The sequence below is a fragment of the Hemitrygon akajei genome, chromosome 2, assembly GCF_048418815.1.
Source record: "Hemitrygon akajei chromosome 2, sHemAka1.3, whole genome shotgun sequence".
Taxonomy (NCBI): domain Eukaryota; kingdom Metazoa; phylum Chordata; class Chondrichthyes; order Myliobatiformes; family Dasyatidae; genus Hemitrygon; species Hemitrygon akajei.
Window position 1 is genome coordinate 193,320,467 of NC_133125.1, and position 27,183 is coordinate 193,347,649.

Here is a 27,183-nt window from a genome sequence, read left to right on the forward strand (position 1 = left end):
GAATCTGCTCCATCATTTAATCTAATTTTCCTTTCAGCCCCAATCTCCTGATTCTCCCTGTATCCCTTCATGCCCTGACCAATCAAAATCTATCAACCTTTGTTTTAATATGCATAAAGATTTGGCCTCCACATCTGCTTGTGGCAAGGAACTCTACGGATTGATCACTTTCTGGCTAAAGACCATTCTAAAAGGATGCCCCTCCATTTTGAGGCTGTGTCTTTTCGTCTTAGACGCTCCCACATCCTTTCCACATCAACTCTATCAAGGCCTTTCAACACTTTCAATTAGGTCACCCCTCATTCTTCTAAATTCTAGTGCACATAGGCTGAGAGTCATCAAACACTCTTCATGTGACAAGCCTTTCAATTCAGGAATAATTTCTGTGAATCTCCTTTGACCCCTCTCCAGTTTCAGCACATCCTTCCTAAGATAAGAGGCCCAAAACTCCAAGTGAGGCCTCACCAATGCTTTATAAAGCTTCAACATTATCAACATTTTATATTCTAGTCCTCTTGGAATGAATGCTAATGTTTCATTTGCCTTCCTCACCGTAGATTCACCCTGCAAATTAACCTTTAGAGAATCCTGCACAAGGACTCTTAAGTCCCTTTGCACTTCAGTTCCTTGTATTTTCTCTCCATTTAGAAATTAGTCAACCCTTTCATTTCTTCTACCAAAGTGCATGACCGTACACTTCCTGACACTGTATTCCATCACTTTTGCCTATTCTCCTAGTCTGTCTAAGTCCTCTTGTAGCCTCTCCACCTACCATCATATCATCTGCAAACTTTGCACAAAGCCATCAATTCCATCATTCAAATCATTGACATACAATGTAAAAAGAATCAGTCGCAACACAGACCCCTGTGGAACACTAGTCACTGGCAGCCACCAGAAAAGGTTTCCTTTATTCCCACTCTTTGGCTCCTGGCATTCAGCCACTGCTTTACCCTTGCCAGAGCCTTTCCTTTAATACTATGGGCTTATGGCTTGTTAAGCAGTATCGTATGTGGCACCTTGTCAAAGACTTTCTGAAAATCCAAGGGACGACATCAACCGATTCTCCTTTGACTATCCTGCATTTAATTTCTTCAAAGAATTGCAGCAGCTTTGTCAGACAAGATCCGCTTGAGGAAACTATGCTGACTGTGGCCTATTTTATTATATGTCTACAAGTACTCTGAGACCTCATCCTTAATAACCGACTCCGACATTTTTCCCACCACTGAGGTCAGACTAATGGGCCTATAGTTTCCTTTCTTCTGCCTCTTTCCTGCTTGAAGAGTGGAGTGGCATTTGCAATTTTCCAGTCTTCTGGAACCATTACAGAATCTAGTGAAACTTGAAAGACCATTACTAATGCCTCCACAATCTCTTCTGCCACCTCTTTCAGAACCCTGGGGTCTACAGCCTCTGGTCCAGGTGACTTATCTACCTTCAGACCTTCCAGTTTCCCAAGAACCTTTACTCTAGTAATGCTAACTTCTCACACTTCATGCCCCCTGACACCATGAACATCCACCACATTGCTAGTGTCTTCCACAGCAAAGACTGACGCAAAATGCCGATTCAGTTTGATCGCTGTTTCATTGTTCCCCCATTACTCCCTCTCCAGCATCGTTTTTCAGCAGTCCGAGATTCACTCTCACCTCTCTTTTACACTTAATGTATCTGAAGAATACATAAGGTATCTTAATGTCTTTTAATGAGATTTAGAGTATGTTAAAAGTTTAACACCTTTACTGGGCTGTGCTGAACTATATTTCATTTATTACTGATGGCTTCACATTTTCAGGGGTAGCAATGACTATGAGGTGCTGCCAGTGGCAGATGGTGCCCTGTCTCTCGAAAAATTTGGATTCACCTTCTTCTTGGCATGGAAAGAAATGTCTGAAGCCATCAATCCAGGTAAGACTCCTACTCTGACCTGTACGCTGGATTTGCTTTTGCAGTGCATAAATAACATGAAAACCACTTCAATTTCTATATAATTATAGAACGCAGTTAAAACCGGCTTCAGTGCTTCTTCATATACCCAAGCATGGCTGGTACAGGAGTTACACAAAATGCTGGAGAGAAAAAGGGGGTAGGGGGACTGAGGGGAGAGAAGAGGAGAGGAGAGAGAGGTGGAGGAGGGTAGGGGAAATACTCCAGTGGTAAAATAGCACAACTGTGGCTGACGGGGGAAGTCAAAGCTATTGTAAAAGAAAAAGGAAGGCAATACAACAAAGCAACAATTAGTGGGAAGATAGAAGTTTTTAAAAACCTCCAGAAAGCAACTAAAAAATCATTGGAAGGGAGAAGATGAAATATGAAAGCAAGCTAGCAAATAATATCAAAGTGGATAGTAAAAGTTTTTTCAAGTATGTTAAAAATAATAAAGAAATGAGAGTGGATAAAGGACCACTAGAAAATGAGGCAGGAGAAATAATAATGGGGGGCAGGGAGTATTTTGTGTCAGTCTTCACTGTGGAAGACACTAGCAGTGTGCCTGATGTTGTAGTGTGTGAAGGAAGAGAAGTGGATGCAGTTACTGTTACAAGAGAGAAAAGCTCAAAAAGCTGTAAGACCTAAAGCTCCATAAGTCACCCGGACCAGAGGAACTGCACTCTAGGGTTCTGAAAGAGGTAGCGGTAGAGATTGTGGAGGCACTAGTAACGACCTTTCAAAAATGATTAGATTCTGGCATGGTGCCAGAGGACTGGAAAATTGCAAATGTCACTCCACTCTAAGAAAGGAGGAAGGCAGCAGAAAGGAAATTATAGACCAGTTAGTGGTTGGGAAGATGTTAGAGTCAATTGTTAAGGATGAGGTGATGGAGCACATGGTGACACAGGCAAGACAGTACAAAGTCAGCATGGTTTCATTCGGGGAAAATCCTGCCTGGTGAACCTGTTGGAATTCTTTGAGGAGATTACAAGTAGGATAGATAAAGGGGATGCAGTGGATGTGGTATATTTAGACTTTCAGAAGGCCTTTGCCAAGGTGCCACACATGAGGCTGCTTACCAAGTTAGAGCCCATGGCATTACAGGAAAGTTACTAACATGGCTAGAGCATTGGCTGATGGATAGGAGGCAGCGAGTGGGAATAAAAGGATCCTTTTCTGGTTGGCTGCCAGTGACTAGTGGTGTTCCGCAGGGTCAGTGTTGGGACCACTTCTTTTTATGCTGTATATAAATGATTTAGATGATGGAATAGATGGCTTTGTTGCCAGCTTTGCAGATGATATGAAGATTGGTGGAGGGGCAGGTAGTGATGAAGGAACAGGCAGGATGCAGAAGGACTTAAACAGATTAGCGGAATGGGCAAGAAAATGGCCAATGAAATACAACGTTGGAAAATTGCATGCTCATGCACTTTGGAAGTAGAAATAAATGAGCAGCCTATTTTCTAAACTGGGAGAAAGTCCAGGAATCTGAGATGCAGAGGGACTTGGGTGTCCTTGTGTAGAACACGCAGAAGGTTAACTTGCAGGTTGAGTCTGTGGTGAGGAAGGCAAATGCCACGTTAGCATTCATTTCAAGAGGTCTAGAATACAAGAGTAAGGATGTGATGCTGAGGGTTTATAAGGCACTGGTGAGGCCTCACCTTGAGTATTGTGAACAGTTTTGGGCCCCTCATCTTAGAAAAGATGTGCTGGCATTGGAGAGGGTCCAGAGGAGGTTCGCAAGGATAATTCCAGGAATGAAAGGGTTATCGTATGAGGAGTGTTTGATGGCTCTGTGTCTGTACTTGCTGAAATTCAGAAGGATGTGGGGGGATCTCGTTGAAACCATTCGAATGTTCAAAGGCCTAGAGAGATTAGATGTGGAATGGATGTTTCCCATGGTGAGAGAATCTAGGGCAAGAGGGCATAGCCTCAGGATAGTAGGGTGCTATTTCAAAACAGGGATGCGGAGAAATTTCTTTAGCCAAAGGGTGGTGAATTTGTGGAACTTGTTGCCACCTGCAGCTGTGGAGGCTGGGTCATTGGGTGTACTTAAGGCAGAGATTGATAGGTTCTTGATTGGACATGGCATCAAAGGTTACGGGGATAAGGCTGGGAACTGGGTTTGAGGAGCAGATAAAAAAAGGATCGGCCGTGATTGAATCACGGAGCAGAGTCGAAGGCCAGATGGTCTAATTCTGCTCCTGTGTCTTATGGAAGGGATGCGAGGGGGAGCAGGAGGGAGAAAGTGAAGAAGAGGGAGAGAGTGAAATGGAGAGTGAGAGAGGGAGAGAGATAGATAGAAAGAGAGGGAGCAAGAGAGAAGGAGAGAGCGAGATAAGGAGAGTGAAAGAGAGAGAGATGGACACAGAGAGGTGGGGAGAGAGAAAAGGGGAGGAGAAAATGTTTGAGAAAGAGGAAGGGAGTAAAGGAGAGGGAAAGAGGAGGAGGGTGATGGAGGGAGATGAGGGGGAGAAGGAAGAGGAGAGAAGGAGGGAGGAGAAAGTGTGAGAGGAAGGGAGTGGAGAGTGAGAGAGAAGAGACAGTGAGGAGAGAGAGTGAGAGAGATAGAAGGAGAGGGAGTAGGGTGAGTTAGGAGGAGAAGGATAGAAAGGGAGGGGGAGAGGGTGAGTGAAGGAGAAGGAGAGAATGAAAGGGACAGTGGAGGGGAGGGAGAGAGAAAGAGAGAGGAGAGATGGAGGAAGAGAGTGTGAGACTATTGAATTGTAATGTCATGTGGATCCCTGTATTCATGAAGAACTGAGAAGCTGTATGTAGGTAGTCAAGTGAATAGGGAGGCAGGGAGAATATGTCTGTCATAAGGGGTTTGAAGGTTTAAGGAGGGATACACTTGCATTTCAGGCAGTTCAGAGAAGGTTCAATTATTTCTTTGGATGAAGGTTTGCCTTATGAGACAAGGTCGACCCTCTGCTTGCCAGTCTGCAAGAATTAAGAGGTAACGTTAATGAAACATAGAATATTCTGTGAAGACGGGGTGATAGGCATTGGGAATGTGTTTCTCCTCATGAGGGAGTTTACAGTTAAGGATATGGTTACTGAATAATGTATGGTCCTTTGTCATGGAGATGAGATCTAAATAAAAAATATTATTATCAAATTGTGTGTGTGCTGCCAGATACTACCTAGAGATTAGTTTCCTTCCAGGCATTTACAGAAAAGTAAAGGAGTGCAATTGAATTTATGAAAAAAAAACTACACAAAAACAAAGACTGACAAACAACTAATGTACAAAAGAATATAAATTGTACAAAAAACAAAACTGGGAACATGAGTTGTGCAGTCTTTGAAAGTCAGTCTGTAGATCGTGTATCAACTCAGTATTATGGTGAGTGAAGTTATCCACCCTGGTTCAGGAGTCTGATGGTTGAGGGATAATAACTGTTCATGAACCCAGTGGTGCGAGGCCCAAGCCTCTGATACCTCTTGCCCGTTGGTGGTAGCATGAAGAGAGCATGCCCTGGATGGTTAGAGTCTTTCATACATAATGCTGCATCTGTACTCAGTGAGGGTGGGGAGAGTTTTTTCCTTCTGGAGGGGCTAAAGCTTTGAAATTCTGCAAATTTTGAAAAGGCTGCAGAGGGTTGCGGACTCAGCCAGCACTGTCATGAGCACTAGCCTCCCCACCATTGAGGACATCATCAAAAGGCGATGCCCCAAGAAGGTGACTTCCATCATGAAGGACCACCCCCCCCCCCCCCACACCTCCCAGGACATGACTCCTTAACATTACTTCCATCAGGGAGGAGTTACAGGAGTCTGAAGACACACATTTTACATCTTGGGAACAGCTTCTTCCCCTCCGCCATCAGATTTCTGAAAGCTCCATGAACACTACTGCACTATTTTGGTCTCTTTTAGCTCTATTTTTTTTTTGTGCTTATTTTCTGATTTAATCCCTATTGTGACTTATAATTCTATTGTGCATTGCACAGTACTGCTGGCAAAAGTCACAGCATATGTTAGTGATAATAAATCTGATTCTGATTCCTTCCCTGGGCAGCTATGGAAACCGAATCACTGGAAGCATTCCAGGCAGGGGAATAGTTCACAGGAGTCAAGGGTAATGGGGATCAGGCAGGAGAACCAAGGCTGTTTGAGACAATATTTTATAGAAGGGCAGAACACATGAGCTCAGATAGATGAATAACTCTTTGTTCCAGCAGCTTCTATACCTCAGGGAGAATAATGACCTTGTTTCCTTTGAAGAGCTGGTCCGTCCTGTTCTACCACATACCTTTGCTTTCAACTGGAAACTTTTAATCCTTAACGCTGCTGCAATCTTTCTGCATTTTATGCTTCATATCACTGATAATTTATGAACTTTTACCCTGCCTTTGAAGCCTGGGCACAGATTCAGGAATGCTTAATGCAAATTGAGTGTAAGGAGAACAATATACTTATTGCTCTGGGTCTGATGTTGTGCCAAAAAAAAAGATAAAGAACACAGTAATAATTATTTTTTCAAAAAAAATACATGGATGGTAGGGTTATGGAGGGCTATGGTCACAGTAGGCAGTTTAAATGGTTTGGCATGGACTAGATGGGCCAAAGGGCCATTTTCTGTGCTGTACTTTTCTAGTACTCTACGACTCTAAAACACAATAAATAAAAATACATAAAATAACGAGTACATACATTGATTGTATGCCCATAAAGTGACGCTAGGCTGTACATCAGGTGACTGATGGGAATAATAAAGTAGTGGTGGAGTTAGTGGGTGGAGGTGTTGATCATATTTACTGCTTGGGGAAAGTAACTGTTTTTGAGTCTGGTGGTCCTGGCGTGGGTGCTACAGAGCCTCCTCCCTGACGAAAGAGGGCCAAGCAGACCATGAACAGAGTGAGTGCGGGCCTTCATGATGTCACTGGCTCTTTTCCGGCACCGTTCTGTATAAACATTCTTGGTGGTGGGTCGGCTGGTGCTAGTGATGTGTTTTGACCACCCGTTGTAGAGTCTGGGAATGCCACTGGGAAATCACTGCCTTGCCAGTGATCTACTGTATCCAGTGCTCCCAGTGAGGCCAGACGTAAATTGGGCACTGTTTCGTCGAGAGCCTTCACTGCATCCAGCACAAAATTTCCCAGTAGCTACCCATTTCAATTCTACTTCCCATTCCCATTCGGACATGTCTGCCCATGACCTCCTCTACTGCTGTGGTGAGGCCAAACTCAGGCTGGAGGAACAACATCCCATACTCTGCCTGGGTGACCTTCAACCTGACGGCATGAACAGCGATCTTTCTAACTTCCAATAGTTCTCCCCCCCCCCCCCCCCCCCCACCACCTCTGTTTTTCCATTCCCCATTCTGGTTACTGTAGTAGCCTTTTCTTTCTCGTCCCCCACCCATCACCTCCCTCTGGTGCCCCTCCTTCCATAGTTCACTGTCCTCTCCTATTCCTTGTCAGCCCTCTACCTCTTCCACCTATTCCCCTCGCAGCTTCTTCATTTCCCCCTCACCTTCCATTGGCGCAGGTGATAGGTGATGCCAGGTGAGGGGGCGGGAGAGGAGGGAGGACATGAGTCGTCTGGGTAAGCCTACCTAGAGTAAGTTTAAATTTTCTCTTTAATGAGAGCTCAGTGAGACTCTCTCTCACCGCCCTGCCTGTGATTTGTTGCTGCTTTCTGCCACTTCAATCACTTGCTCACCCAGACTCGTCTCACGTCATCCTGCTTCCACCTTTCCCTCTCCCCGCCGCAACTGGCTTTACCCATCACCTTCTAGCTTGAGATCCCCACCCTCCCCACCTTCTTTTGTTATCTTCCTCCCCCTTCCTTTCCAGACCTGATAAAGAGTCTCAGCCTGAAACCTCGCCTCCATAGAAGCTGTCTGACCTGCTGAGATCCTCTAGTGTTTGGTGTGTTTCTTATTTGAATGGCTCTTTCCCCCGATAGTAGCTCAGTTTATTTGTGTTAACAAACATACCTTTGTCTATATGGCCATAGTATTGTCCTAGATACTCAAATAATCTTACTCACTGTCAGGAGTGCTAATTCATAGCAGATGTAACTATTGTACATTTTTCTAGGAGCCTGTTTCTTCACTGCAGCATAGTTAGAGACTGTGGGCAGCAGGTACAGAAGCCTTATGTCGCCCACAACTAGGTTCAGGGACAGGTATTACCCAACAGCCATCATGCTCCTGGTATGTAATTATATACTCTGTGTGTGTATATGAATATGTGCATATGTATAGAACATAGAACATAGAATAGTACAGAACATTACAGGCCCTTTGGCCCACAATGTTGTGCTGACCTTCAAACCCTGCCTCCCATATAACCCCCCACCTTAAATTCTTCCATATACCTGTCTAGTAGTCTCTTAAACTTCACTAGTGTATCTGCCTCCACCACTGACTCAGGCAGTGCATTCCACGCACCGACCACTCTTTGTGTGAAAAACCTACCTCTAATATCCCCCTTGAACTTCCCTCCCCTTACCTTAAAACCATGTCCTCTTGTACTGAGCAGTGGTGCCCTGGGGAAGAGGCGCTGGCTGTCCACTCTGTCTATTCCTCTTAATATCTTGTATACCTCTATCATGTCTCTTCTCATCCTCCGTCTCTCCAAAGAGTAAAGCCCTAGCTCCCTTAATCTCTGATCATAATCCATACTCTCTAAACCAGGAAGCATCCTGGTAAATCTCATCTGTACCCTTTCCAATGCTTCCACATCCTTCCTATAGTGAGGCGACCAGAACTGGACACAATACTCCAAGTGAGGCCTGACTAGAGTTTTATAGAGCTGCATCATTACATCGCGTCTCTTAAACTCTATCCCTCAACTTATGAAAACTTAAGCTTTCTTAACTACCCTATCTACCTGTGAGGCAACTTTCAGGGATCTGTGGACATGTATTCCCAGATCCCTCTGCTCCTCCACACTACCAAGTATCCTGCCATTTACTTTGTACTCTGTCTTGGAGTTTGTCCTTTCAAAGTGTACCACCTCACACTTCTCCGGGTTGAACTCCATCTGCCACTTCTCAGCCCACTTCTGCATCCTATCAATGTCTCTCTGCAATCTTCGACAATCCTCTACACTATCTACAACACCACCAACCTTTGTGTCATCTGCAAACTTGCCAAGCCACCCTTTTACCCCCACATCCAGGTCGTTAATAAAAATCATGAAAAGTAGAGGTCCCAGAACAGATACTTGTGGGACACCACTAGTCACAACCCTCCAATATGAATGTACTCCCTCCACCATGACCCTCTGCCTTCTGCAGGCAAGCCAATTCTGAATCCACCTGGCCAAACTTCCCTGGATCCCATGCCTTCTGACTTTCTGAATAAGCCTACCGTGTGGAACCCTGTCAAATGCCTTACTAAAATCCATGTAGACCACATCCACTGCACTTACCCTCATCTATATGCCTGGTCACCTCCTCAAAGAACTCTATCAGGCTTGTTAGACACGATCTGCCTTTCACAAAGTCATGCTGACTGTCCCTGATCAGACCATGATTCTCTAAATGCCCATAGATCCTATCTATAAGAATCTTTTCCAACAGCTTTCCCACCACAGACATAAGGCTCACTGGTCTATAATTACCCGGACTATCCCTACTACCTTTTTTGAACAAGGGGACAACATTCACCTCCCTCCAATCCTCCGGTACCATTCCCGTGGACAACGAGGACATAAAGATCCTAGCCAGAGGTTTAGCAATCTTTTCCCTCACCTTGTGGAGCCGCCTGGGGAATATTCCATCAGGCCCCGGGGACTTATCCGTCCTAATGTATTGTAACAACTCCAACATCTCCTCTCCCTTAATATCCACATCCTCACCGCCGTCAAGTTCTCTCTCATTGGTGAATACCGAAGAGAAGTATTCATTGAGGACCTCGCTCACTTCCACAGCCTCCAGGCACATCTTTCCACTTTTATCTCTAATCGGTCCTACTTTCACTCCTGTCATCCTTTTGTTCTTCACATAATTGAAGAATGCCTTGGGGTTTCTTTTACCCTACTCGCCAAGGCTTTCTCATGCCCCCTTCTTGCTCTTCTCAGCCCCTTCTTAAGCTCCTTTCTTGCTACCCTATATTCCTCAATAGACCCATCTGATCCTTGCTTCCTAAACCTCATGTATGCTGCCTTCTTCCACCTGACTAGATTTTCCACTTCGCTTGTCACCCATGGTTCCTTCACCCTACCATTCTTTATCTTCTTCACCGGGACAAATTTATCCCTAACATCCTGCAAGAGATCCTTAAACATCGACCACATGTCCATAGTACATTTCCCTGCAAAAACATCATCCCAATTCACACCTGCAAGTTCTAGCCTTATCGCCTCATAATTTGCCCTTCCCCAATTAAAAACTTTCCTGTCCTCTCTGATTCTATCATTTTCCATGATAATGCTAAAGGCCAGGGAGCGGTTATCACTGTCCCCCAAATGCGTGTATCTGTATATGTATTCTTTTGCACATTGCTTGCATGCTAGTCTTTGTTATGTATAGTTTTTCAGAAATTCTGTTGTATTTCCTTATTTTACTGTAAATGCCTGCAAGGAAATGATGACATACTGTAGATACATTGACATTGACTTTGACATGAGTGTGGGTACCACTGATTTGCTTGACTCATTTACTGACCAATACTCAGGAGGCATTGACCTATGGACCAGGGGACTCCCTTTAGCAACGCCCCCCCAACCCACCCAACCCACCCAACCCAAGACTCTCTAATTCTCTGCTTCTTCCCGCAGTTGCTGTGGCCCTGGACGTGGAAACAGCCAATCGGCTGCTTGAGGTGTCTGATGACTTGAAGGCCGTGAGGTGGACTAGGAGACAAAAGAAAGTCCCTGACACCAGGAAGCGGTTCACAGTCTGGCCGTGTGTGCTGGGGTCAGAGGGATTCACGTCAGGGAGACATTACTGGGAGGTGGATGTGGCAGGGAATCGGGGCTGGGGTCTGGGAGTTGTCAAAGAGTCAGTGGAGAGGAAGCAACGTGTTGACCTGGCACCAGAGAATGGATTCTGGATCATCCGGAGAACGGGTGATGGGTTCAGTGTTCTCACCTCCCCAGAGCCCCATCTCCCTGTCAGTCCCATCCCCGGGAGGGTGGGAGTTTATCTCAGTTACGAGTCCGGGACAGTTTCATTTTATAACGTGGAGACCAAGTCCCATCTCCACACCTTCACTGGGAATAAATTCACAGAGAAACTTTATCCTTTCTTTTGGACTTTGGATGAAAACAGCTGGTTGAAAATCTGAAATAAAAGATGTTCAGCAGCAAGGCCAACAAAATGCTGGAGGAACCAAACAGGTCAGGCAGCATCTGTGGAATAAAAAGTCAGTGTTTTGGGCCGACATCCGGCATCCGGACTGTGCTGACTGTAGGGTGATTGTACGTGTCCCCTGTGACCACCTGGGGTCCCCTGAAAACAGCTCCTTTGGCTCACTGGTCCATGCCAAACTCAATCTGTTTTTAATGGCCTCTAAACCATCCAATCTCAGATATTAACTGTTTCTGTTCAGAACCAGAATCAGGTTTATTATCACCGGCATATATTGTGAAATTTGCTGTTTTGTAGCAGCAGTACAGAATCTGAATCAGAATCAGGTTTATTATCACTGGCATGTGGTGCGAAATTTGTTAACTTAGCAGCAGCAGTTCAATGCAATACATAATCTAGCAGAGAGAGAGAAAAATAATAATAAATAAAATAAAACATAATAATAAATAAACAAGTAAATTAATTACGTATATTGAATAGATTTTAAAAAATGTGCAAAAACAGAAATACTGTATATTAAAAACAGTGAGGTAGTGTCCAAAGTTTCAATGTCCATTCAGGAATTGGATGGCAGAGGGGAAGAAGCTGTTCCTGAATCACTGGATGTGTGCCTTCAGGCTTCTGCATCTCCTACATGATGGTAACAGTGAGAAAAGGGCATGCCTGCGTGCTGGACATTTTTAATAATGGACACAACCTTTCTGAGACACCACTCCCTGAAGATGTCCTGGGTACTTTGTAGGCTAGTGCCCAAGATGGAGCTGACTAGATTTACAACCTTCTGTAGCTTCTTTCGGTCCTGTGCAGTAGCCCCTCCATACCAAACAGTGATGTAGCCTGTCAAGATGCTCTCCACGGTACAACTATAGAAGTTTTTGAGTGTACTGTATATGTTGACGTGCCAAATCTCTTCAAAATCCTAATAAAGTATAGCCGCTGTCTTGCCTTCTTTATGACTACATCAATATATTGGGACCAGGTTAGATCCTCAGAGATCTTGACGCCAGGAACCTGAAGCTGCTCACTCTCTCCACTTCTGATCCCTCTTTGAGGATTGGTATGTGCTCCTTTATCTTATCCTTCCTGAAGTCCACAACCAGCTCTTTCATCTAACTGCCAGGTTGTTGCTGTGGCACCATTCCACTAGTTGGCACATCTGACTCTTGTACGCCCCCTCATCACCACCTTTATGGTAGTGATGGCAGAGGGGCCTAAGGTGTTGAGACTATGTCTTCAGGCTCCTTTAGCTCTTCCCTGCCAGATTTCCACAGATGCTACCTGACCTAGTTAATTGTTCCAGCATTTTCCATTTTCTATTTCCATACCATTTTGGCCTAGTAATTTTCTTTGGGATTTCTATTCATATAGTGTCCCAGCACTTTACTGTTAACTTTGACCATTGTAAATTGCCCATAGCTGTGTGCTAAGCAGGTCTGTTGTGAGTCGAAGGCTATGAGAATGAGAGGAAAGAGTGGGTGGTGAAATGTGGGGACATGGGACTGGTGGGATGCTGTGAGAAGTGGCCTGTTCACGAAAAAAAATGTTAATGGTGAATCTATCTAATTTTGATAATGTAGTTGAATTACCTGTTTTCTTAATCCAGAATAAACTGTGTAAATAAACTTCTCATTCTTACATTTGTAGACAATGGTTTAATATTAAATTGCATCAAACCAATAGAATCAAGCTCCAGTTCACGTTTGATTGTCATTCAACCACACACATGAACACAGCCAAACAAAACAAGGTTCCTGTAGAGCACAGCACATATGGTTATGTTAGCAAAGGTGTTCAGTCACCAAAAAGAATATAGCGCAGGTCTCTGGGTGGCATGGCCTGAGTGTTCAATGGTCTTTTTGTTACACTACTGCAATAATTGGGGGGGGGGGGAATCTTCCAGCCACAAGCTGGCCCCTCCCTCTTTTGTAGTGGAAGAACCTTGTTTGGCGCAGCATCGTGGGCTGAAGGGCCTGTATTGAGCGGTAGGTTTTCTATGTAACCCTACACTGTGGCCCTCCCCAACTGAACCCCATGTGGTGGCTGCACCGAGCTTCACTGTGTCCCTTCTGTGGTCTTCAGCAGCTCTCCACAGACATCTCGATGTGCTGGCACACCTAAGGATAGTTTTCACCTTCTTTGGAACAAAATACACTTTATTGATGATAAGAGTATTTACAAGGTTAAAGCATTCAATGCCCTTTCATCCTTTACATAGCTGTACACGGTCAATGCTCTCCATACAGCTCTTTTTGTTTTAGTGATAGCGTAGGCACTTTCAGCAGCACCACCCCAGCATCCCGGCCCCCAACAACCTGTTTAGCTCTAACTGAATCACAGAGCACTGTACAGTAGCCAATTAACCTATCCGGTATGGCTTTGAACCGTGGGAAGAAACCAGAGCACAAGGGGAAAGCTCACGCATTCCATGGGGAGTACGTACAGTCTGCTTACAGAGGATGCCAGGATTGAAGTCCAAACTCTCATGTCCTGAGATAACTGCTATGCTACTAGGGCACTCAAATAGATGCTACCATCATTCATACAACTTAATGCTGTCACTCATGTGCCTCCCTGGGGTGGTATAAAAACTCCTACAATAATTGAGGAGCTCCCTCCCTCTCCAGCAGGAGAAGAAGCCTACATTGTGGTCCTTTCCCACTTGTGGGGGGTTGCACTGAGCTTCAGTGTGTCCCTCAGCATGTACTCCCACAGCCTGCTATGTGCTAGTCGGCAGCCTCCCTCCATGGATATCTTGATGTGCTTGTGAGACTAACAAGTTTCATCTGATCAAAGAGCGTCTTTCACCGATCTGATGATCTGCCAGCAGCACCTGAAGTTTGTCCCACTTTTAACACAGGATGCTAGACAAGAATCAGTGATTGCAATTCTCCCTTTCATTGGCAAGTCGACATGAAGGAGCATGATTGAATGCCAAATTCAGTTTGAGAGTGAGATATCTGGGGCTGAAGCCAGCCTATCAAACTTAAATTGAGCAGGGTACAATCGTGAGAGCATAGAGTTGGCTGAAATGGATGAGGAAGATATATTACAGGGAAAGATTGGTAATAGTAATGGAAGATACTTAAAGAGGCTTTTCATAAATCTTCTCATTAAGTTAAGAAGGCCTCTCTAATTCTTCCATTCATGACAGAATTAGTTCAAAACCGAGAGCTAACGAAAACATTTAGAGCTTCTGCAGGCTAATGAAAAGCCATCCCAGTTTCATAACCCACACCTGTTATGGAAACACTAATGCTCCAGAGTGGAAAGCGGACAATAAGTGATGGATACATCCAGTCCATCCTAGGTAAAGCCCTCCCCATCACTGAGAACAGCCACAAGGAGTGCTGCCACATCCATCATTAAATACTCAACTGCACTGTGTCCTCTTCAGAGAGTGCTACAGGAGCTTTAGGCCACACACAACCAGGTTCATGAACAGTTATTACCCTTCAACCATCAGACCCCACACCACCAGGTTCATGAACAGTTATTACACCTCAACCATCAGACCCCACACAACCAGGTTCATGAACAGTTATTACCCTTCAACCATCAGACCCCACACCACCAGATTCAGGAACAGTTATTACACCTCAACCATCAGGTCCCACACCACCAGGTTCAGAAACAGTTATTACCCCTCAACTATCAGGTCCCACACCACCAGGTTCAGAAACAGTTATTACACCTCAACCATCAGGTCCCACACCACCGGGTTCAGAAACAGTTATTACACCTCAACCATCAGGTCCCACACCACCAGGTTCAGAAACAGTTATTACCCCTCAACTATCAGGTCCCACACCACCGGGTTCAGAAACAGTTATTACACCTCAACCATCAGGTCCCACACCACCGGGTTCAGAAACAGTTATTACACCTCAACCATCAGGTCCCACACCACCAGGTTCAGAAACAGTTATTACCCCTCAACCATCAGGTCCCACACCACCAGGTTCAGGAACAGTTATTACCCCTCAACCATCAGGTCCCACACCACCAGGTTCAGAAACAGTTATTACACCTCAACCATCAGGTCCCACACCACCAGGTTCAGAAACAGTTATTACACCTCAACCATCAGGTCCCACACCACCGGGTTCAGGAAGAGTTAGTACCCCTCAACCATCAGGTCCCACACCACCAGGTTCAGGAAGAGTTAGTACCCCTCAACCATCAGGTCCCACACCACCAGGTTCAGGAAGAGATAGTACCCCTCAACCATCAGGTCCCACTCTACCAGGTTCAGGAAGAGATAGTACCCCTCAACCATCAGGTCCCACACCACCAGGTTCAGAAACCGTTATTATACCTCAACCATCAGGGCCCACACCACCAGGTTCAGAAACCGTTATTACACCTCAACCATCAGGTCCCACACCACCGGGTTCAGAAACAGTTATTACACCTCAACCATCAGGTCCCACACCACCGGGTTCAGGAAGAGTTAGTACCCCTCAACCATCAGGTCCCACACCACCAGGTTCAGGAAGAGTTAGTACCCCTCAACCATCAGGTCCCACACCACCAGGTTCAGGAAGAGATAGTACCCCTCAACCATCAGGTCCCACACCACCGGGTTCAGAAACAGTTATTACACCTCAACCATCAGGTCCCACACCACCGGGTTCAGGAAGAGTTAGTACCCCTCAACCATCAGGTCCCATATCATCAGGTTCAGGAAGAGTATTACCCCTCAACTATCAGGTCCCACACCACCAGGTTCAGAAACCGTTATTACACCTCAACCATCAGGTCCCACACCACCGGGTTCAGAAACAGTTATTACACCTCAACCATCAGGTCCCACACCACCGGGTTCAGGAAGAGTTAGTACCCCTCAACCATCAGGTCCCACACCACCAGGTTCAGGAAGAGTTAGTACCCCTCAACCATCAGGTCCCACACCACCAGGTTCAGGAAGAGATAGTACCCCTCAACCATCAGGTCCCACACCACCGGGTTCAGAAACAGTTATTACACCTCAACCATCAGGTCCCACACCACCGGGTTCAGGAAGAGTTAGTACCCTTCAACCATCAGGTCCCATATCATCAGGTTCAGGAAGAGTATTACCCCTCAACTATCAGGGCCCACACCACCAGGTTCAGGAAGAGTTATTACCCCTCAACCATCAGGTCCCACACCACCAGGTTCATGAACAGTTATTACCCTTCAACCATCAGGTCCCACACCACCAGGTTCATGAACAGTTATTACCCTTCAACCATCAGGTCCCACACCACCGGGTTCAGGAAGAGTTAGTACCCCACAACCATCAGGTCCCATATCACCAGGTTCAGGAAGAGTATTACCCTACAACCATCAGGTCCCACACCACCGGGTTCAGGAAGAGTTAGTACCCTACAACCATCAGGTCCCACACCACCAGGTTCAGGAAGAGTTAGTACCCCTCAACCATCAGGTCCCACACCACCAGGTTCAGGAAGAGATAGTACCCCTCAACCATCAGGTCCCACACCACCGGGTTCAGAAACAGTTATTACACCTCAACCATCAGGTCCCACACCACCGGGTTCAGGAAGAGTTAGTACCCCTCAACCATCAGGTCCCATATCATCAGGTTCAGGAAGAGTATTACCCCTCAACTATCAGGGCCCACACCACCAGGTTCAGGAAGAGTTAGTACCCTTCAACCATCAGGTCCCACACCACCGGGTTCAGGAAGAGTTAGTACCCCACAACCATCAGGTCCCATATCACCAGGTTCAGGAAGAGTATTACCCTACAACCATCAGGTCCCACACCTTCTTCTTCTTCTTCTTCTTCGGCGGCTGTCAGTGATTTTGTTGTTGACTGTGCTGAGAGTTTTGTCTCCGCAGGCACTTTTATGGCCTCAGGACCAGCATTGGATCGGCACTGCCTCCCACATTGGTTGCATTTGTGATTTGACTGGTCTAGCACCGAATGTCTGCGTTCATGACCCGCTTCATATTTCTTCTACCTTTTCTCCTCGATAGCTGGGATTGACTTCTTGACAATGCAGTGCCAACTTCTTCTGTCCAAAGCATCTTTCCCCCAGGTGTTAACATTCATGTCAGCATTCTTCATATGAAGCTTGAGCACATCGTTGTAGCGCAGCTTCTGACCACCATGCTTCCTCTTTCCTTCACGTAGCTTACCACAGAAAACAGCTTTGGAAACGATCATCACTCATTCTTGTGACATGACCAGTCCAATGCAGCTGAGAAGCTGTCATGAGCGGTTCTGTACTAAGTGACCCAGCACGTTTGAGCACCTCCACGTCTGGTACCCTCTCTTGCCACTTGATGTGTAATTTTTGGCGTAAATGGCTGAGTTGAGTCTTGGTCAATCTCTTGATGTGCTTCCGATACAATGTCATCGTTTCAGTTGAATAAAGCAGAGATGGTAAAACAGCTGCGCAATACACTTTGACCTTGGTTGCCATTTTAATGTCATGGCGAGACCAAAGGCGCTTCTGCAAAGCACCAAAGAGTTTTGTAGTTGATTGAATTCTCTTCTCAACTTCCAGATCTGATGAGTTGGTGTTGGTCACAGCACTTCCTAAGTATGTGAGAGAGCCAGAACATTTCAGCGCTATCCCATTGACCGATATGACTGGTGGTTGGGTCTCACTGGGACTACACAGAGGAGGAGGCTGGTACAGAAGTTCGGTTTTGGAGACATTGATTCTTAGGCCAAAAAGAGTGGCAGCAAACAAGAAGCAGTCTACAATTTCTTGAATCACATTAACATCAGTAGCAACCAGGGCTGAGTCATCTGCATACAGAAGCTCTCTGACACATATCTTTCTTGATTTGGGTGAGGCTTTGAGTCTTGACAGGTTGAACAATTTTCCATCTGAGCGAGTCCTGATGTACACACCTTTGTCCAAATTATAGTCCATTATTTCCAAAACTGCAGTAAGATATAGTGTGAACAAAGTTGGAGCAAGAACGTATCCATGGTTGATGGTGCAGGCTTTGCTGATGTCTCCGATAGATATTTTGCCAGACATGTTCTCATGAAACAACTTGATCATCGTAACCAGCCTATCTGGACAGCCATAAGTATTGAGCACTTCCCAGAGTGTTTCTCTGTCCACTATATCAAATGCTTGTGAGAAATCAACAAAGACAATGCACAATGGTTGCTGCTGTTCTACCATCAGGTTCAGGCAACTGTCAGGTCCCACATCACCAGGTTCAGGAACAGTTATTACCCCTCAACTCCAGGCTTCTGAATCAGCATCGATAACTTTACTTACCTCAACACTGAACTGATTCTACAGACTCACTTTCAAGAGCCCTTTACAACTCATGGTCTCAATAGTATTTCTTTTATTTGTATAATTGGTCTTCTTTTGCACTTCGGTTACTGTTCAGTCTTTTTTGTGCATAGTGTTACGGATTCAGCAACAATAAATATATCAGTGAGGGAGGGTTTTTTTTATAACAAATAAAACATTTATTAAACACTGAAAAACAAACCCCATAAGTAAACAAACGGCTAACGCAACCGGAAATCAGCTGCTGTGCGTCAGCTTAAACAGTTCTTAAAGGGATAAAGTGAAAACAGTTCTTAAAGCGATGTTGCAAAAACAGTTCTTCAAAGTAGTACTGCGAAAGTTCAAAACGCTTACAGTCCATTAAAGGAGAGACATTTTTTAGACGATTTAAATTCTCTTTCACGTCGTGTTGTTGCGGTTCCCAGTCGAACTATACTTTTGCCGGAGAATTTACGAAGATGAAAATGAAATGGCTTAAAGGCACTGACCTTTCCTTGACGAAACCTTGCACCCAACCCTCTCTGCTCTTATCGCAGGGGCTAACACCGGCACAGCCAATGAATTCCTTCTGAATGAGGATCAAACAAGGTCGAACCTGTTTCATCGTCGAAATCGACTTTCCTCGATCTTTTAGCTCCCGAACTCCGATCTTCACTCTCCACTAATTTTTAACTGGCAGTATTATAAAGAAACTGCCGGCAATGACCTTTTAAACTTTAGGCATTAAATAAAACTCCACCTTTCAACAGAACTGCATCATAATATTGGACCACACAATAGCATGGAATCAAAATGGCAAATCCAGCCACAAACTGCCCCTCCTCACAGGGAGGGGTCCTCCTTTTATACCCTGTTGAAAAAACTGTCATATGACCTCTACTGGCGGGAAAATGACGTCACTCCACCATCACAAATCCATTACCTTAGGTCCAGTCTAGCTTCAACACCACTGTCACGTGACAAGTACAAGATACCCTTGGGTAAGTAACAATAGACTTTCATAAATTCATTTATACTTCATTTTCCTGTAAAAACCTGCAAGAAAATGAATCTCAAAACAGTACTGTAAATAGTAATATACATGCACTTTGATCATAATTTTACTTTGACTTTCAACAAGTTCATATTATCAGCAAGTCCTGTCCTTCTCACTCGGAGTATTTATTTGTTGTATGCACCATATGACTGCCCAGTCCAGCATGGGTAAAGCCCTCCACACCACTGAACACGGAGTTGTTATGTTCCTTGGACTTACTGAGTATGCCTGGAAGAAAACAAATCTCTGAGTTGTATGTGGTGATATATATATATATATATATACTGTAGACTAGAAGACTATAAGACATAGGAGCAGAATTAGACTATTCAGCCCATCAAGTCTGCCCTGCCATTTTATCATGGCTTATCATTTCCTTCTCAACCCCATTCTCCTGCATTCTCCCCATAATCTTTCATGACCTGACTAATCAAGAAAATATCAAACTCCACCTGAAATTCACCCAGTGACCTGGCCTCCACAGTCACATGTGGCAACAAATTCCACCTATTCACCACGCGTGGGCTAAAGACATTTCTCCTCATCTCTGTTCTAAATGGATGTCCCTCTATTTTGAGGCTGTACACTCTGGTCCTAGATTTCCCCACCAAAGGCAACATCCTCTTCACGTCCACTCTAGCTAGGCCTTTCAGCATTCAATAGGTTTCAGTGAGATCCTCCTCATTCTTCTAAATTCCAGCGTGTACAGGCCCAGAGCCTTCAATCGCTACTCATATGAAAATGCTTTCATTCTGAATCACTCTTGTGAAGCTCCTTTGATCCCTCTTCAATGCCAGCCCATCTCTTCTTAAATAAGGTGCTCAAAACTGCTCACAATACTCCAAGCGAGGACTCAGCAGTGCCTTATCAAGACTCGGCATTACATCATTGCTTTTATACTTTACTCCTCTTGAAATGAATGCTAACATCACACTTGCCTCCCTCACCACCAATTCAACATGCAAATTAACTTTTAAGGAATCCTGCCAATGACTCCCAAATCCCATTGCACCTCAGATTTTTGCATTTACTCAGCATTTAGAAAAGAGATTATTCCTCCTACCAAAGTGCATGACCGTATACTTTCCAACACTGTAATTTATCATTCACCTCTTTGCCCGTTCTCCTAATCTGTCTAATTCCTTCTGCAATGTATCTTCTTCCTCAGTAACACCTGCCTCTCCACCAGTCTTCGTATTGTCCACAAACTTTGACACAAAGCCAACAATTTCATCATCCAAATCATTGACATACAGCATAAAAAGAAACGGTCCCAACAGACTCCTGTGGAACGCCACTCGCCACCGGCAGCCAATCCGAAAAAGATGCCTTTATTCCCGCTCTTTGCCTCATCCCAATCAGCCAATGCTCTATCCATGCTATTATCTTTCCACTAATATCCTGGGCTCTTATTGTTTAGCAGCCTCATGTGCAGAACCTTGTCCAAGGCCTTCTGAAAATCTAAGTACACAACATCCACCGATACCTCTTTGACTACCCTGCTTGTTATTTCTTCAAAAACTTCCACCAGATTGTCACTCAAGATTTTCCTTTAAGGAAGATCAGCCATGCAGACTTCGGCTGATTTTCTCATGTGTCTCCAAATACACTGAAACCACATCCTTAGCAATCGACTCCAACATCTTCCAGCACGAAAGAACAAGATAAAAGAGTCCATAAGACCATAAGACACAGGAGTAGAATTGGGCCATTCAGCCCATTGAGTCTGCTCCACCATTCCATCATGGCTGATTCTGGATCCCACTCAACCCCATACACCTGTCTTCCCACCATAATCTTTGATGCCCTGACCAATCAGAAAACTATCAACTTCTGTCTTAAATATGTCCACAGACTTGACCCACACCACTAAGACCATTTTAAGACCATTAAGTCCACAGATTTACTACTCTCTGGCTAAAAAACATTCCTCCTTACCTCTGTTCTAAAGGGTCGCCCCTCAATTTTGAGGCTTGTTCTTGATACCCCAGAGGAAACATCCTCTCCATATTCACCCTATCTAGTCCTTTCAACATTTGATAGGCTTCAATGAGGTTTCCACTCCACACATCCGCATTCATCTAAATTCCAGTGAGAACAGGCCCAAAGCTTTCAAACATTCATCTAATGTTAACCCCTTCATTCATGGAATCATCCTCATTTGCATCCTCTGGACTCTCTCCAATGACAACACATTCTTTCTGAGAAATGGGGCTCAAAACTGTTGACAATACTCCAAGTGTGGCCTGATTAGTGTTTTATAAAGGCTCAGCACTATCTTCTTGCTTTCATATTATATTCCCATTGAAATAAATGACAACATTGCATTTGCCTTCTTTACCAAAGACTCAAACTGTATACAAAGAGATATTCTAAAGTAAAAGCTTTTACAAGCATTTAAAAAATTAAAAAAAGGATGAGAGTGGATATAGGACCTCTAGAAAATGAGGATGGAGAAATAGTAGCAGAGGATAAAGAGATAGTAGATGAACTATATTTAAAACATTCCGGCAGGACGGTTTACATCTGAACTGGAGGGGGACAAATATTCTTGCAGGTAGATTTGCTAGAGAGGGTCCAGTGGATTTAAACTAGATATGAGGGGAGGTGGGGAACCAGAGTGTAGGAACAGATGTATGGGAAAAGGAAGAAAAAGAAGACAGTAAAGTTCTTTGTACTGTTAGAGATAAACAGAGAGGAAGAGTTGGAGAATTTCTTAAATGCATTTATCTTAATGCTAGGAGCATTGTAAGAAAGGTGGATGAGCTTAGAGCATGGATTGATACCTGGAAATATGATGTTGTAGCAATTAGTGAAACACGGTTGCAGGAGGGGTGTGATTGGCAACTAAATATTCCTGGATTCTGTTGCTTCAGGTGTGATAGAATTGGAGGGACAAGAGGGGGAGGTGTTGCATTGCTTGTCAGAGAAAATATTACAGCGGTGCTCCGGCAGGATAGATTAGAGGGCTCATCTAAGGAGCCTATTTGGGTGGAATTGAGGAATGGGAAAGGTGTAGTGACACTTATAGGGGTGTATTATATACCACCTAATGGGGAGCGAGAATTGGAGGAGCAAATTTGCAAGAAGATAGCAGATATTTGTAGTAAGCACAGGGTGGTGATTGTGGGAGATTTTAATTTTCCACACATAGACTGGGAAGCCCATACTGTAAAAGGGCTGGATGGTTTGGAGTTTGTAAAATGTGTGCAGGCTAGCTTTTGCAGCAATACATAGAGGTACCAACTAGAGAAGGGGCAGTGTTGGATCTTCTGTTAAGGAATGAAATTGGTCAAGTGACGGAGGTATGTGTTGGGGAGCACTTTGTGTCCAGTGATCACAATGCCATTAGTTTCAATATAATTATGGAGAAGGATAGGACTGGACCCAGGGTTGAGATTTTTGATTGGAGAAAGGCTAACTTTGAGGAGATGTAAAAGGATTTAGAAGGAGTGGATTGGGACAATTTGTTTTATGGGAAGGATGTAATAGAGAAATGGAGGTCATTTAAAGATGAAATTTTGAGGATACAGAATCTTCATGTTCCTGTTAGGTTGAAAGGAAAGGTTAAAAGTTTGAGAGAGCCATGGTTTTCAAGGGATATTGGAAACTTGTTTAGGAAGAAGAGAGATATCTACAATAAATATAGGCAGCATGGAGTAAATGAGGTGCTCAAGGAATATAAAGAATGTAAGAAGAATCTTAAGAAAGAAATTAGAAAAGCTAAAAGAAGATAGTTGGCAAATAAGGTGAAAATAAATCCGAAGGGTTTCTACAGTTATACTAATAGCAAACGGATAGTGAGGGATAAAATTGGTCCCTTAGAGAATCAGAGTGGACAGCTATGTGTGGAGCTGAAAGAGATGGGGGGGGGGGGGGGAAACAATTTCTTTTCTTCGGTATTCACTAAGGAGAAGGATATTGAATTGTGTAAGGTAAGGGAAACAAGTAGGAAATTTATGGAAAATATGACGATTAAAGAGGAGGAAATACTGGCACTATTATGGAATATAAAAGTGGATGGATTCAATGGAAGGGAAACATACACGGTCAAAGGAAGGAGATCCATACAGTCAAACAAACAGAAATGTAGTCAGAGTCAATGGAGAGGAAATGTAGACAGACACAATCAAGAGGAAATGTTGAAAGTCAATTCATGGGAAATGTAGATAGTCAAGGGAAGGGAAATGTTAATTCACAATGGAAGGAATATGTTGACAGTCAATAGAAGGGATTTTAGACAGTCAATCCCTAGGACCTTGAGGGAAGTTAGTGTAGAAATAGCAGGGGCTCCGACAGAAATATTTCAAATGTCATTAGAAATGGGGATGGTGCCGGAGGATTGGAGTATTGCTCATGTGGTTCCATTTTTTAAAACGCGTTCTAAGAGTAAACCTAGTAATTATAGGCCTGTCACTTTGACGTCAGTGGTGGGTAAATTAATGGAAAGTATTCTTAGAGATGGTATATATAATTATCTGGATAGACAGGGTCTGATTAGGAACAGTCAGCATGGATTTGTGCATGGAAGGTCATGTTTGACAAATCTTATTGAATTTTTTGAAGAGGTTACGAGGAAAGTTGACGAGGGTTAAGCAGTGGATGTTGTCTATATGGACTTCAGTAAGGCCTTTGACAAGGTTGCACATGGAAAGTTAGTTAGGAAAGTTCAATCGTTGGTATTAATATTGAAGTAGTAAAATGGATTCAACAGTGGCTGGATGGGAAATGCCAGAGAGTAGTGGTGGATAACTGTTTGTCAGGTTGGAGGCCAGTGACTAGTGGTGTGCCTCAGGGATCTGTACTGGGTCCAGTGTTGTTTGTCATTTACAGTAATGATCTGGATGATGGGGTGGTAAATTGGATTAGTAGGTATGCAGATGATACTAAGATAGGTGGTGTTGTGGATAATGAAGTGGGTTTTCAAAGCTTGCAGAGAGATTTAGGCCAGTTAGGAGAGTGGGCTGAATGATGGCAGATGGAGTTTAATGCTGATAAGTGTGAGGTGCTACATTTTAGTAGGAATAATCCAAATAGGACATACATGGTAAATGATAGGGCATTGAAGAATGCAGTAGAACAGAGTGATCTAGGAATAATGGTGCATCGATCCCGGAAGGTGGAATCTCATGTGGATAGAGTGGTGAAGAGAGCTTTTGTTGTGCTGGCCTTTATAAATCAGAGCATTGAGTATAGGAGTTGGGATATAATGTTAATATTGTACAAGGCATTGGTAGGGCCGAATTTGGAGTATTGTGTACCGTTCTGGTCACTGAATTATAGGAAAGATGTCAACAAAATAGAGAGAGTACAGAGAAGATTTACTAGAATGTTTCCTGGGTTTCAGCAGCTTAGTTACAGGGTAAGATTGAACAAGTTAAGTCTTTATTCTTTGGAGCATAGAAGGTTGAGGGGGGACTTGATAGAGGTATTTAAAATTATGAGGGGGATAGATAGAGTTGACGTGGATAGGCATTTTCCATTGAGAGTAGGGGAGATTCAAACAAGAGGACATGAGTTGAGAGTTAGGGGGCAAGAGTTTAAGGATAACACGAGGGGGAATTTCTTTACTCAGAGAGTGGTAGCTGTGTGGAAGAAGCTTCCAGTAGAAGTGGTAGAGGCAGGTTTGGTATTGTCATTTAAAGTAAAATTGGATAGGTATATGGACAGGAAAGGATTGGAGGGTTATGGGCTGAGTGCAGGCCAGTGGGACTATGTGAGAGTAAGTGTTTGGCACGGACTAGAAGGGCAGAGATGGCCTGTTTCTGTGCTGTAATTGTTATATGGTTATAAATAAGCAATTTGCATCGGTGTTCACTGTGGAAGACACCAGCAGTGTTCCAGATGTTGAGGGGTGTGAGGGAAGAGAAGTGAGTGCAGTTACTATTACAAGGGAGCAGGTAATCAAAAAGCTGAAAGACCTGAGTCACCCAGACCAGATGAACTGCACCTTAGGGGTCTGAAAGAAATAGTGGTGGAGATTGTGGAGGCATTAGTAATGATCTTTCAAACATCATTGGACTCTGGCATGGTGCCAAAGGAATTGGAAAATTGGAAATGTTACTCCACTCTTTAAGAACCTGCTGGAATTCTTTGAGAAGATTACAAGTAGGATAGATAAAGGGGATCCAGTGGATGTTGTATATTTGGACTTTCAGAAGGCCTTTGAAAAGGTGCCACACATGAGGCTGCCTACCAATTTAAGAGCCCCTGGTATTCCAGGAGAGTTACTGGCATAGTTAGAGCATGGACTGATTGGCAGGAGGCAGTGAGTGGGAATAAGAGGATCCCTTTCTGGTTGGCTGTCAGTAATGAGTAGTGTTCTAAGGGATTGGTGTTGGGACTGTTTCTTGCTAGCAAATGATATACAATGTTGGAAAATGCATGGTCATGTATTTTGGTAGTAGAAATAAATGTATGGACTATTTTCTAAATGGGGAGAAAATCTAAAAATCTGAGATGCTAAGGGGCTTGGAAGTCCTTGTGCAGAACACCTTAAAGGTTAACTTGCAGGTAGAGTCGGTGGTGAGGAAGGCAAATGCAATGTTAGCATTCATTTCAAGAGTTCTAAAATACAAGAGCAGGGATGTGAGCTGAGGCTTTATAAGGCATCGGTGAGGCCTCACCTTGAGTATCGTGAATAGTTTTGGCTCCTCATCTGAGAAGTTGTGCTAGCATTGGAGAGGGTCCAGAGGAGGTTAACAAGGATGATTCCGGGAATTAAATTGCGCTATCATCTGCCTGTCCTTCCTGACTCTTCCTACCAACATCCCTATCACTCGGGATCTTATCCCCCTGTCAAGTTAGTTTAAACCCTCTCCAACAACTCTAGCTGTTAAATCTGTCCGCAAGGATATTTGTTCCCCCTCGGGTTCAGGTGTATCCTGGCCCTTTTGTACCGATTATACGATCCCCAGAAGAGATTACAACGTCCAGAAATCTGCTCCTCCCGCCCCGCACCAATTCCTGAACCACACATTCGTCTGCGAAACCATCCTGTTCTGCAATTTAGAGATTGTTGCCCCGGAGATTGCTTTTATAATAAATTTACTTTGAACTTTGTGATAATTTCTAATTTATTTCGTCAGCGATTTTAACAGCGCCGCCTCACTAAAGTAATTTAATCCAGCCGTCCTAATTTTGATAAATATTAATCTCTGGGTTTGTTTCCTGGTTCCGCGTGACGCCTGCCGGGAGACACAGTCAAAGTCTACTGGATCGGAAAGAATCGGGAATAAACATGGCTTCAAAACGGCAGGTTTGGAGTTTAACTCAGGAACTGATCTGTCCCATCTGCCTGGATTTCTTCACCGATCCGGTGTCACTGGAGTGTGAACACAACTTCTGTCGCTCCTGCATCACACGGTGTTGGGACGGTGCGGAGAGAAACTCCTGCCCGAAATGTAGAGAGGTGTTTGCGGACCGCACCCTCAAGGTTAACCGGGCCTTAGCAAGACTGGCAGAGAGAGCTCGAAAACTAAGCCTGAATCCGAGAGAGGAGAGTAAACTTAACTGCGAGGAACATGAGGAAGAACTGAAGCTGTTCTGTACGACCGACAAGAAACTGATCTGTGTGATCTGTGCGACTGCACGGGAGCACAGGGAGCACCGCTTCCTGCCGATTAAAGAAGCTGTCGAGGTCTACAAGGTAAATAGAAAAATAATTTGATAATGT

At 44.2% G+C, this 27,183-nt stretch overlaps 1 protein-coding gene across 1 annotated transcript in view; it reads left to right on the forward strand.

Annotated features, from left to right (window-relative positions):
- The window catches only part of LOC140721834 (uncharacterized), a 67,027-nt gene that overhangs the window by 10,145 nt on the left and 29,699 nt on the right, over positions 1-27,183 (forward strand). Inside the window, exons 7-9 of the mRNA XM_073036652.1 lie at positions 1,799-1,911; positions 10,668-11,167; positions 26,665-27,156. Of these exons, the coding sequence (XP_072892753.1) occupies positions 1,799-1,911; positions 10,668-11,167; positions 26,665-27,156 (1,105 nt within the window). The remainder of the gene's footprint in view (positions 1-1,798; positions 1,912-10,667; positions 11,168-26,664; positions 27,157-27,183) is intronic.